Here is a 13,340-nt window from a genome sequence, read left to right on the forward strand (position 1 = left end):
GTTTCCAATGACAAAGAGGCTCAGTAACCAGAGAACACAGATGTAATGTAACTGACAAAAATGGTAGAGGGAAAATGAGAGAAAAAGTTTGCACAGTGAGCTGTTGAAAGCTGGAAAGCACTATCTGCAAGGACAGCTGGAGCATGTTAACTTTCAAAGGAAATTGGATAAATACTTGAAGGGGAATATTTGTAGGCTTATGCATGGGGCAAGAAGAGGGAAAGGGAGACTAATTGGGTAGATTGTTGGAATAGTCTATTCAGGAACAACACAATGAATGACCTCCTTTAAACTGGGCCTATATTGCTTAAAGTTTACAAGAATGAGAGATTCTCTCATTGAAACTTATAAACCTCCTAAAGATTGGTAGGGATTCTCGAACTCAGGACCAAAGGATTGAGATGAGGCAAAATGTCTTTTCTCAGTGGGCTATGAACCTTCTGAATTCTCTATCGGAGAGGGCTGTGAATGTTCAGTCATTGAGTACATTCAAGACAGAGATGGACAGAAATTTGGGTACTAATTAAAAGGATATGGGGATTGTGGGAATCTACCACAAGATCTCATTAAATGGTGCAGTAGGGTTGACAGTCTGAATGTTCTGCTATTTCTTATATTCTGTGCTGCTACAAGATTGTAAGAAAATGTGTGCAAATGGGAGTAAGTTTGAAGTTCAACATATTGTCTTGACTGCTTTGCAGATCAGGGGGATCTGCTAAAAATTACCACCAATATTACCATTTTAAAAATCTTTCAGATTACAAGAAAGGACTGTGATTCTTGGCTTGGTGTGTGCAGCCTGTACCTTTTTATATTCTGTGTTTTTGTTTGTGGACTGAAATGGGAAAAGAATTGTCGTAGAAGCCAAGGGTGGCTGAAGGATTATGGTAATTTTTGAAAGTAAGTCATTTGACACTCATCGTAAATGATGTTTACCCAGCAGTTTGTTCAAGCAGAGGGAGAAGTCTAGCTGCAGATAAGCTGGATCCAAGGGATGTGTATGAAGGGAGATTCAGCTGGCAACAAGCAGCTGAAATGGTTTGTGAAATGGTGACCAGTTATTGCTGACAAAGATCTTCTGCCTGTGCAATTGACTCTCAGCTGGCTGAACAGCTTGTAGATGTGAATGTTTGGGTAGAAGCTATTGGATCTTTTGAAAAGAAAGAAGTTGACTCTTTTCTCTGGAGTAGAAACAGCTTCCAGCCTTAAGAAAGCTATTTTGTTTTTCCCTCATATATAGTTGTAAACTGTGGCTTTTCAACCATGATGTCCGAGACTTTATAAGTATGAACCAGTCACTCTGTGCCTTCTGCAAGCAAGTGGAGAAGGATCAAAGAGCAGCAGGTCCTGACAGGCCAAAAGGACCATCTGTTGTGTTGAGTTTAAAAATGATACCTTCAAACCAAACCATTAAGGGTCAACTGTTAAGGGTTAATTGGACATGACGATGAGTAATTGAAATAAAGGGGACAATTACATGAATTACAGAGCTAATGCAAAAACAGCCTGTTCTGACTTGGGGGAAAAGTGCCTGACCTTGACAGTCTATGGGAACCACCTGTTTGTATGGTTTACATGTAGCCACCTGGACTTGTTTTCCACCTATTTTCGAAGACTGGAAAAGTACTGAAGTTGTTACAAAGTAGGGATTCAGCACATAATCTTGGATTCAGAATAGTATTAATATCAGGACTTTGTCTCACTCATTGGACCTTTCACCATCGGGCTGGGGTTTGCGAGACCAGTACCACAGAATCTAAGATAGAGCTCTAATTGCCACTGTCAGCAAAGTCCCCAACAGATAGAAGGCAGCGTGAGAGTCACTTGTCTATATATATATCATGTAGCTTAAGCTAGTAGATTCAGTCAATAGTTTGCAAATGTCTCGAACAAATATGAAACAGATTAAGCTAATAATTGACTTCACATTAAAGTGCATGTTCCTTGTTGTATTAATTTTGATCAGACCTTTATGAGCCAATTAGATACTTTCAGCTGAACAATACACCATCTCAGCAAACCTTGGGGACAGGAACCATTGAGTCACCTTCCCACTCTTTCCCTCTGCTCATAACACCCTTTTTTTCTGTGTTTGTGTCTCTGTGTGTGCACAGGGGTTTTTATGGTGGGGTTAGAATTTTAACTAATAGCTATAGATTAATGTTGTTTATCTGCAATTAGAATCTATTTATTTGTAATAAATAGTCATTCTTGTTAGTATATAAACCTGGTCTGTAATTTCTGTCAACCTGGGTCTAAAAGAGTCAAAACTCCACTTCCTGATGCTGCCTGGTTTGCTTTGTTCCTCCAGCCTCCTGCTTGTCAACCTGGGTCTAAAAGACAAGTAAATTGGGGAACCCTGTGTAGTTTTTATAAAATCTTTAACTTTTGAGATGACGCCTGGAATAGTAGAACTTGATTTTCCGTGTCGAGAGTGTGGTGCTGAAAAAGCACAGCCAGTCAGGCAGCATCCGAGGAGCAGGAGAATCGACGTTTCAGGATTTCCCATGCACTAACACTGAGGCGTAACACTGAGTTTTGCTATAATACAGTATAGGGTGAGTGCAGGCCACCCCACCTTGGGATGTCATTGAAACTATAAGGTTCCTTTAGATAGTTCGATTCTGCCACCTACAGTTGGTGAGTTGATACTACAAACATTTTCATGCCTAGTTTATTGTTGACTACCCATTTGGGGAATTTAAAGAACGTAATAATGGGACGAGTGCCCATCACTTATTTTGTTTCTCTTGGAACTCTCTTTGAAGTTCCCAGTTGTAACCCCACTGTGAGAGATAAAAGTACAGTCCCAAAGAAACAACAACCCTTTTCCCAATTTTGACAACTTCTTCTCAGTTTATTGAGCACTCTTTCTTCGAGGGCTTTTCTGATGAAGGGCTTTTGCCCGAAACGTCAATTTTCCTGCTCCTCGGATGCTGCCTGACCTGCTGTGCTTTTCCAGCACCACTCTAATCCAGACTCTGATTTCCAGCATCTCCAGTCCTCACTTTTGCCTTCCTGAATGACTGGCTACTCACCAAGTACCCACTACTTTATTTAAATCAAGGATTTCAGTGAGTGACTAAATGGCAATTTTGAAGAAGGAGATAGATTGACTAGTGTTTTCTCCCATCAAACCTAACCCAACTCTCCTGATAACTACCGATTCTCTTTAGTACCTTAATCCAGTTTGCCACACTCCAGCTTGCTTCCCATACCTTTTAATATCCCTTTCAAACATGGATGAAACTGTGTTAGCTAATCTCAATTAAGACAACATTAAGGATGCAACAATATCTCAAGACTCCTGTGGGTGAAGACAGGGAGAATTCTACTGTGAGATATTTACTGTCCATGCTGTACGCGCAAGGTCAGGTTTGATCAGTTGAATAGACTGAAATCACTCACCATTCAAGTGACCATACAGTTAAACCCATTAAACTCTATGCCATCTAGGAGTCAAAGTGTTTAAGGTAGAGAGAGTTAGAAAATAATTAGAAGGAAAGTAAGCATGTGGATGAAGTAAGTTGATTAGATCAGGTATAGGATGACAATAGGGTTAACACTGCATAAAGCTAGAATTACAGTAAAGTGACAACAGAATGACAGCAGGATAACATCAAGACCAAACTGAGGACTGCAGATGCTAGAGATTAGAGTCAAGAATGTGCTGGAAAAGCATAGCAGGTCAGCACCCGAGGAGCAGGAGAGTTAACATTTCGGGCAAAAGCCCTTTATCAGGAATAAGACTGTGAGCCTAGGGGGTGGTGAGATAAATGGGAAGGGGGTGGGGCTTGGGGGGAAGTTGGCTGAGAGTGTGATAGGTAGATGGAGGTGTGGGTAAAGGTAATAGGTCAGAGGGGAGGGTGGAGCAGATAGATAGGAAGGAAAATGGATAGGTAGACAGGTCATGAGGGTGGTGCCAAGTTGGGAGGTTAGAACTGGGATAAGGTAAGGGGAGGGGAAATCCACATTGATGCCATGGGGTTAGAGGGTTCTGAGGTGGAAGATGAGGCAATCTTCCTCCAGGCGTCGGGTAGTTAGGGAGTGGTGATAGAGGAGGCCCAGAACCTGCATGTCCTTGGTGGAGTGGGATGGGGAGTTGAAGTGTTCGGCCACGGGGCGGTAGGGTTAGTTGGTGTGGGTGTCCTGGAGATGTTCTCTGAAGCGTTCTGTGAGTAAGCATCCTGCCTCTCCAACGTAGAGGAAACCGCATAGGAAACAATGTATACAGTAAATGACTTGTGTGAAGCAGGTGGAACTTTGATGGATGTGGAAGGCCTTGAACAGAGGTGAGGGGGGAGTTGTGGGCACAGGTTTTGCAATTCGTGCATGGCAGGGGAAGGTGTTCCACCCCGACCTTAAATTCACCTGGATCATCTCAGACACCTCCCTCTCCTTCCTGGACCTCTCCATCTCCATCAATGGTGACTGACTCAATATTGACATCATCTACAAACCCATCGGCTCCCACAGTTACCTGTACTACACCTCCTCCCACCTTGCCTCTTGTAAAAATGCTATCCCTTATTCCCAATTCCTCTGTCTCCACTGCATCTGCTCCCAGGAGGACCAGTTCTACCACAGAACACACCAGATGGCCTCCTTCTTTAAAGACTGTAATTTCCTTTCCCACATGGTTGATGATGCCCTTCAGCGCATCTTATCCACATCACACATCTCCGCCCTCGAACACCATCCCTCCAACCACAACAAGGACAGAACCTCCCGGTCCTCACCTTCCGCCCCACCAAACTCATCCTCTGCCATTTCTGCCACCTACAAACGGACCCCACCACCAGGGATAAATTTCCCTCCCCACCCCTATCTGCTTTCCATAAAGACCGTTCCCTCCGCAGCTCCGTCGTCTGGTCCACGCACCACACCAAACCACCCTCTCCTTCCGACACCTTCCCCTGCCACTGCAGGAATTGCAAAACCTGAGTCCATACCTCCCCACCTCACCTCCCTCCATGGCCCCAAAGGAGCCTTCCACATCCATCAAAGTTTCACCTGCACTTCCACACGCTACTTACTGTATCTGTAGCTCCCATGTGGTCTCCTTTACATTGGGGAGACTGGACGCCTACTCGCAGAGCATTTCAGAGAACATCTCTGGGACACCTGCACCAACCAAAACCACCGCCCTGTGGCTGAACTCCCCTCCCGCTCTGCCAAGGACATGCATGTCCTGGACCTCTCTATCACCACTCTCTAACCACCCGACGCCTGGAGGAAGAACGCCTAATCTTCTGCCTAGCGACCCTCCAACCCCATGGCATCAATGTGGATTTCACTAGTTTTCTCATTTCCACTCCCCTATCTTATCCCAGTTCCAACCTTCCAACTCAGCACCGCCCTCATGACCTGTCCATCTTCTTTCCCACCTATCTGTTCCACCCTCCCCTCTCACATATCACCATTACCCCCACCTCCTTCCACCTATCACACTCTCAGTTACCTTCCCCACAGCCCCACCCCTCTCCCATTTATCTCTCCAGCCCTGAGGCTCACAGCCTCACTCCTGATGAAGGGCTTTTGCTCAAAATGTCAACTCTCCTGCTTCTTGGATGCTACCTGACCTGCTGTGCTTGTCCAGCACCACATCCTTGACCAGGATAATATCAGGTTTGGGATAAAACCAGGATTAGGACCAGCAAGGTAACACCAGCATTAGCTTTGGGTGGCACATGGTTCAATGGTTAGCACTACTGCTTCACAGCGCCAGGGATCCGGATTCAATTCCAGCCTCAGGCGATTGTCTGTGTGGGTTTCCTTCCACAGTCCAAAGATGTGCAGGTTAGGTGAATTGGCCCTGCTAAATTGGCCTTAGTGTTCAGGGATGTGTAGGTAAGGTCTGTAGGCCAGGGTTAATAGGGTATGGGAATTGGTATGCGTGGGTTACTCTTCAGAAGGTCAGTGTGGATATGTTGGGCTGAAAGGCCTGTTTCCACACAGTAGGGATTCTTTAAAACACAATTACATCAAAAGATTAATAGTATTATATTAAGATAAAATCAGGTTCAGAACAACACAATTATAACACGAGGATTAGACCATGGGGTCTGTTTTTGACAACATGCTGCTCAGCTGACATGAAACTGAATCTCTCCATTTCATTCTAGGGGAAGGTCATTATCTCTGCGAGGAGCCTTCTTGGTGTCACCAGGCCAAGATGAAGAACTTATCACTTGGCCCTTTGATTTCTGTGAGTCCTGAAAAACATATATTGGAATGAGCTCTCTACTGATCACAACCAAGAGACTTTATCAGGGCAGTCCCAGAAACACAGAAAGGACCATATATTCCTACCACTGCTATCTCCGTATGTGCCATAAGTACGGTTTGAATTCTGATTGGCCAGCTTCTTGAATTCTGTTAGCTCAGCATGATCCTTCTCGTACATCCTCTTTAAGTTCTCCACGTACTGCATCATCACCTCCGTGGCCTTGGACATTCGTTTCTCCTATAAACATGGAACACATCTTCAGATTAACCAGAGACACTCTTAAAGGCAACATGCAAAAAGGATACTGGAAGATTACACCCTTCTCTGGTATCTGTATGCCTCCAATTCTGCTTCTTCTGTATCCCCAATTTTTATTGCTTCACCTTTATCCCTGTGCCTTCAGATAACTGAGTCCTAAGCTCTAAAATTCCTTCCCTTTGCTTCTTTGCCATTGTACCTCTCTGTCCTTCTTAAATTCCAGCCCTTTGAATAAATGTTGGCCATTTGTCCTTTATCATTTCATGTGGCTTGGTGTCAAATTTTATTTGATCAAGTTTGAGTGAAATGGCTTGGGACAATTGTTTTGCATTCAAATGCTAAATTACAAGATTTTTTTGATTTAAAAAATGGGTAAAACTGTGGCAGATGGTGTTCAACATGAGAAAGTGCAAGGTCATCCACTTTCTTGCATGTAGTAGCTGGGAACCAGAGGAGCAGAGACATTTAAGGATCTGAATACAGAAATAAGCATAAATAATTTTGTGAGGTACAAAAATAGTTTAAAAGGATAATATTAGCTTTTTTTCTCTCAGAAGGATTGGAATATAAAGAGGTGGAAGTTTTGCTCGACTTGATTAGCGATTTGGTTCGAGTCCACCGAAGTAACTGCATTCTGTGCTGGGTATTGCAACTCAGAAAAGATACTTTGATTCCAAAGGGTTGCATTGATACGGTATCAAAAATGGATGACAACATAGGAGGTATGGTTAGTAAGTTTGCAAAAGACACCAAAATTGAACGCGTAGTGGATAGCAAAAAAGGTTACCTCAGAGTACAACGGGATCTTGATCAGATGGGCCAATGGGCCAAGGAGTGGCAGATGGAGTTTAACTAAGATAAATGCGAGCTCCTGCATTTTGGAAAGGCAAATCAGGGCAGGAATTATACTTAATGGTAAAGTCCTGGGGAGTGTTGCTGAACAAAGAGACCTTGAAGTGCAGGTTCATAGCTCTTTGAAAGGGGAGTCGCAGGTAGATTGAATCATGAAGGTGGCATTTGGTATGCTTTCCTTTATTGGTCAGTACACAGGGTATTAAAGTTGGGAGGTCTTGTTGCAGCAGTACAGGACATTGGTTAGGCCACTTTTGGTGGACTGTGTGTAATTCTGGTCTCCTTCCTATCAGAAGGATGTTGTGAAAACCTGGAAGGAGTCAGAAAAGATTGACAAGGATGTTGCCAGGATTGGAGGGTTTGAGCTATAAGGAGAGGCTGAACAGGCTGGGGCTGTTTTCCCTTGCGCGTTGGAGGCTGAGGGGTGACCTTACAGTGGTTTATAAAATCACAAGGGGCATGGGTGGGCTAAATAGACAAAGTCTTTTCCTTGGGGTGGGGGAGTCCAGAACTAGAGGGCATAGGTTTAGGGTGAGAGGGGAAAGATAAAAAAGGGACATAAGGGACAACCTTTTCACACAGAGGGTGGTGCATGTATTGAAGTGGTGGAGGTTGGTACAATTGCAACATCTAAAAGGCATCTGGATGGGTATATGAATAGGAAGGGTTTGGAGGGATATGGACAAAGTGCTAGCAAGTGGGACTAGATTAATTTAGGATATCTGGTCGGCATGGACGTGTTGGACCAAACGGTCTGTTTCTGTGCCATAAATCTCAATGACTATATTACAACATAAAACAAGGCCATTTAACACAACAGATCTGCAACTCTTAAGTTAGTGTCAATTTCCTTCCTTTCCAATTCACCTTGCATATTGTTTCAAGTCAAATACTAATCTGATGCTTCTTGAAAGCCTCAATAAAACCTGCCTCCCTACACTTCCAGGAAGTGCATTCTAGACCCCAACTATTTGGTGGATGAAAAAAATTTATCTGACCTCACATTTGCTTGAAGTCACATGATGACATTTCTGCATATACTTATTATTAAACTTATATCATCAACTGAACAAACAAGACCCTCAGTTCTAACAAGAAACATTTTTTCAAGAAAGTGGCTCACCACCATCTTTTCAAAGTAACCGTGAAAGGACAATAAATGCAATCCTTGCCAGTGACACCTACAGCTGAGTCTGGAAGTGAAATTGGAGTTGACTTTGAGATAATGAAGATCAAGAGATGACTTCAATTAGGTGTTTCAGATGATGAATGGAAAATTCTGAGTACACTGTAGGGAAGGGGGTTAAAGTTTGGAGGACACAGGTGAAATCTCAGGACCTCAGGATAAGTATAATGGTTCAGCTGAAACATTTTACACATAGTGTAGCAGACCTATGCTGTGAGTTATAGTGGCACTGGGATGATTGGGCACATATGTCCTCCAGAGATAGACGAGATTGAGGCATGGGGGAGAAACTGGGACTTGAGATATATTAGGGAAAGAGAGGCTTGTATGGACTGGTTTAATCCAGTTATTCAGTAGTACTCACCTGACGAACAGCCCCCACCATTTCAGCTCGACCGGAGAGCCTGATAGCCAACCGTTGGAGGACAGTGATGGTCTCGAGGAGCCTCTGCTGAGCATCTCGTTGGTCAGGGTGTACCCAAAGTGAAGTTGAGGACTGCAAGGCAAATGGAATTAAATAAAAGTAAAGCAAGGAAAAATTTACATTTTAGAGCAACTTTCGTGACTTCAGCTTGCCCCAGAAGCACACACAAACAATTATCACAGTGATAACGCAGGAAACAGGGAGAGGAGATAACGACAGTAGTGTTGTCATTGAACAGTAATCCAGTGAAATAGGAAATGTGTTGGATACCCAGGTTGGAATCCTACCTTAACAGGTGATGAAACTTGAATTCAATAAAATGTAGAATTTTTTTTTAAATCTAGTGATGACCATGAATTGATTGTTGTAAAATCTTCTCTGGCTCACTAATGTATTGTCAGGAATAAAATCTACTATCCTGACTGACTACTCTGCTACTCCACATCCAACCCCACTAGTCTACTTTCGATCAACAGTATCGTGATGGGAGGTGTCATCAACAGTGCTATCAAGCATCAAATACTTAGCATTAACCTGCTCAGTGATGCTCAGTTTAGGTTCTGTCAGGTCCAATCAGCTCTTGACCACATTACAGCCTTGGTTCAAAGATGAACAAAACAGCTGAATTCCAGAAGGGAGGTAAGAATTGTTGCCCTTAAGATGAAGCTGTGTTTAACCAAGTCTGGCATCATAGAGGAGAAAGTGAGGACTGCAGATGCTGGAGATCAGAATTGAGAATTGGTACTGGAAAAGCACAGTTTTGCTGGAAAAACAAAATTTCCTGATGAAGGGCTTAAGCCTGAAACGTCCATTCTCCTGCTCCTTAGATACTGTCTGATCTGCTGTACTTTTCCAGCACCACACTCTCAACTCTGGCATCATGGAGCCCTAGCAAATCTAGAGTTAATGGGAATTGGTGGTGGTGGGGGAGTTTGATTGTGGTGGAAGGTGACTCTACACCGTTTGGAACCATACCTGCCACATAGGAAGATGGTTGTGATTGTTGGAGGTCAGTCATCTCAGCTCAGCACATCTCTGCAGGAGTTCCTCAGGTAGCGTTTTAAGCTCAACCATCTTCATTTGCTTCATCAATGACCATCCCTCTGTCATAAGGTCAGAAGCGGGGATGTTTGCTAATAAATGCACAACATTCAGCACCATTCACAACTCCTCAGATACTGAAGCAATCCATGTTCAAATGCAACAGGTCCTGAACAATATCCAGGCTTTGGCTGACAAAGGCCAAGTTACACTTGCTTTACACAAGTGCTAGGTAATAACCATCTCCAATAAGAGACAATCTAACCATTAGCCTTTAACATTCAATTGTCTTAACAATCCTCAATTGGCCACTATCAACTTCTGAAGCATTACAATTCACCATACACTTAACCAGATAAATAAATACTGGGGTTGTAAGGGTAGTAGATGAGTGTAGCTCCAAAAACATTCAAAAAGCTTGACACCATTTGATTGACATCACATCCACCTCCTTAAACTTTCATTCCTAATGTTCAGTAGCAGCAGTATGCACCAGCTACAAGATGCGCCACAGAAATTCACCAAGACTCCTTAGACAGCATCTTCCAAACCTATGACAACTTCCATTTAGAACGACAAGGGCATCAGACACATGGGAACACCACCACCTTCATGTTCCCCTCCAAATCACATACCATCCTGACTTGGAAATATATTGCCATTCCATTATGTGTTCCTGCTTCAACATCCTGGAACCTGGAATTACTTCCCCAACAGCATTGTAGGTGTACCTACAACAAATGGACTGGAGCAGCTCATCACCACCTTCACAACTAGGCAATAAGTGCTGCTCTAGCCAGCAATTCACACATCACATGAATTAATCACGCACAGCAAGATCCCACAAACAATATGTGATTAATGATATTGAGCTTCAGAGTGGTGCTACTTGAAAAGCAGATATTTTCCAAGATGCTAGGAACAGTATCCCTACTCTCCTGAAATACAAGATTTCTCTCTCTCAATAAGGAAATCATTTGCCACACTTGCCTGGTTTTGCTCCTGGTCCTTTGTAGTGCCTTCGGATGTTCAGTATTTAATCGTCCTACATAAATGCCATTTAGAAATGATTTACAACACAATGATGAGGTCATTCCTAATTCCAAATGGAATCTGGGAAACAGTCGAGTCCTGGCCCAGCATTTACTCCTCGACGTTGGATGTCCCTCGATTTGAGGATGACATCTATTCAGAGTCATGAGTTTCTGCTGTGGGTCTTCATGCCAGTGAACAGGCTGATTCCCAACTCACAGACCTTTTGCACAAGGGCATGACGTCTTGTGGGGAAGTGGGACCTAGCTTGCAGGATTTGTTTCTTTTCCTTTCCATCTTTGCCACCGTGCTGCCTCATTTTGAAGTATGATGTAGCTTGATGTACAGAATATCTCCATTTTGAATGATTGGAAGCAAGCATTTACTTTCCAGCAATAAAAGTCAATGCTGCTGTGTTTCAAGGAGAGCTTTGCATTGTCTTTGAAGCATTTTTTTCTTCCTCCACTGGAACGTTGGCCACTCATAGGGTCATAGTCATAGAGATGTATAGCACGGAAACAGACCCTTCGGTCCAACCCATCCATGCCGACCAGATATCCCAACCCAATCTAGTCCCACCTGCCAGAACCCGGCCCACATCCCTCCAAACCCCTCCTATTCATATACCCATCCAAATGCCTCTTAAATGTTGCAATTGTACCAGCCTCCACCACTTCCTCTGGCAGCTCATTCCATACACGTACCACTCTCTGTGTGAAATAGTTGCCTCGTAGGTCTCTTTTATATCTTTCCCCTCTCATCCTAAACCTATGCCCTCTAGTTCTGGACTCCCCAACTCCAGGGAAAAGACTTTGCTTATTTACCCTATCCATGCCCCTCATAATTTTGTAAACCTCTATAATGTCACCCCTCAGCCTCTGACGCTCCACGGAAAACAGCCCCAGCCTATTCAGCCTCTCCCTATAGCTAAAATACTCCAACCCTGGCAGCATCCTTGTAAATCTTTTCTGAACCCTTTCAAGTTTCACAATATCCTTCCGATAGGAACGAGACCATAATTGCACGCAATATTCCAAAAGTGATAACAAGAATCCAGAGAAAGTATATTCCTGTCAGGGTGAAAGGGAAGGCTGGTAGGTATAGGGAATGCTGGATGACGAAAGAAATTGAGGGTTTGGGTAAGAAAAAGAAGGAAGCATATGTCAGGTATAGACAGGATAGATCGAGTGAATCCTTAGAAGAGTATAAAGAAAGTAGGAGTATACTTAAGAGGGAAATCAGGAGGGCAAAACGGGGACATGAGATAGCTTTGGCAAATAGAATTAAGGAGAATCCAAAGGGTTTTTACAAATATATTAAGGACAAAAGGGTAACTAGGGAGAGAATAGGGCCCCTCAAAGATCAGCAAGGCGGCCTTTGTGTGGAGCCATAGAAAATGGGGGAGATACTAAATGAATATTTTGCATCAGTATTTACTGTGGAAAAGGATATGGAAGATATAGACTGTAGGGAAATAGATGGTGACATCTTGCAAAATGTCCAGATTACAGAGGAGGAAGTGCTGGATGTCTTGAAATGGTTAAAGGTGGCTAAATCCCCAGGACCTGATCAGGTGTACCCGAGAACTCTGTGGGAAGCTAGAGAAGTGATTGCCGGGCCTCTTGCTGAGATATTTGTATCATCGATAGTCACATGTGAGGTGCCGGAAGACTGGAGTTTGGCAAACGTGGTGCCACTGTTTAAGAAGGGTGGTAAAGACAAGCCAGGGAACTATAGACCGGTGAGCCTGACCTCAGTAGTGGGCAAGTTGTTGGAGGAAATCCTGAGGGACAGGATGTACATGTATTTGGAAAGGCAAGGACTGATTAGGGATAGTCAACATGGCTTTGTGGGAAATCATGTCTCAAAAACTTGATTGAGTTTTTTGAAGAAGTAACAAAGAAGATTGATGAGTGCAGAGCAGTAGATGTGATCTATATGGACTTCAGTAAGGCATTTGACAAGGTTCCCCATGGGAGACTGATTAGCAAGGTTAGATCTCATGGAATACAGGGAGAACTAACCATTTGGATACAGAACTGGCTCAAAGGTAGAAGACAGAGGGTGGTGGTGGAGGGTTGTTTTTCAGACTGGAGGCCTGTGACCAGTGGAGTGCCACAAGGTTCGGTGCTGGGTCCTCTACTTTTTGTCATTTTCATAAATGATTTGGATGTGAGTATAAGAGGTACAGTTAGTAAATTTGCGGATGACACCAAAATTGGAGGTGTAGTGGACAGGGAAGAGGGTTACCTCAGATTACAACAGGATCTTGACCAGATGGGCCAATGGGCTGAGAAGTGGCAGATGGAGTTTAATTC

At 43.6% G+C, this 13,340-nt stretch overlaps 1 protein-coding gene across 3 annotated transcripts in view; it reads right to left on the reverse strand.

Moving 5' to 3' along the window:
• Nucleotides 1-13,340, reverse strand: part of mrvi1 (murine retrovirus integration site 1 homolog) — a 118,246-nt gene that overhangs the window by 22,802 nt on the left and 82,104 nt on the right. For all 3 annotated transcript variants that reach the window (XM_072592464.1, XM_072592466.1, XM_072592465.1), the window contains exons 17-18: nt 8,890-9,021; nt 6,313-6,466 (exon numbers count right to left, since the gene is read on the reverse strand). In XM_072592464.1, the coding sequence (XP_072448565.1) occupies nt 6,313-6,466; nt 8,890-9,021 (286 nt within the window). The remainder of the gene's footprint in view (nt 1-6,312; nt 6,467-8,889; nt 9,022-13,340) is intronic.

The sequence above is a fragment of the Chiloscyllium punctatum genome, chromosome 22 (genome assembly GCF_047496795.1).
Source record: "Chiloscyllium punctatum isolate Juve2018m chromosome 22, sChiPun1.3, whole genome shotgun sequence".
NCBI classification, from domain to species: Eukaryota; Metazoa; Chordata; class Chondrichthyes; order Orectolobiformes; family Hemiscylliidae; genus Chiloscyllium; species Chiloscyllium punctatum.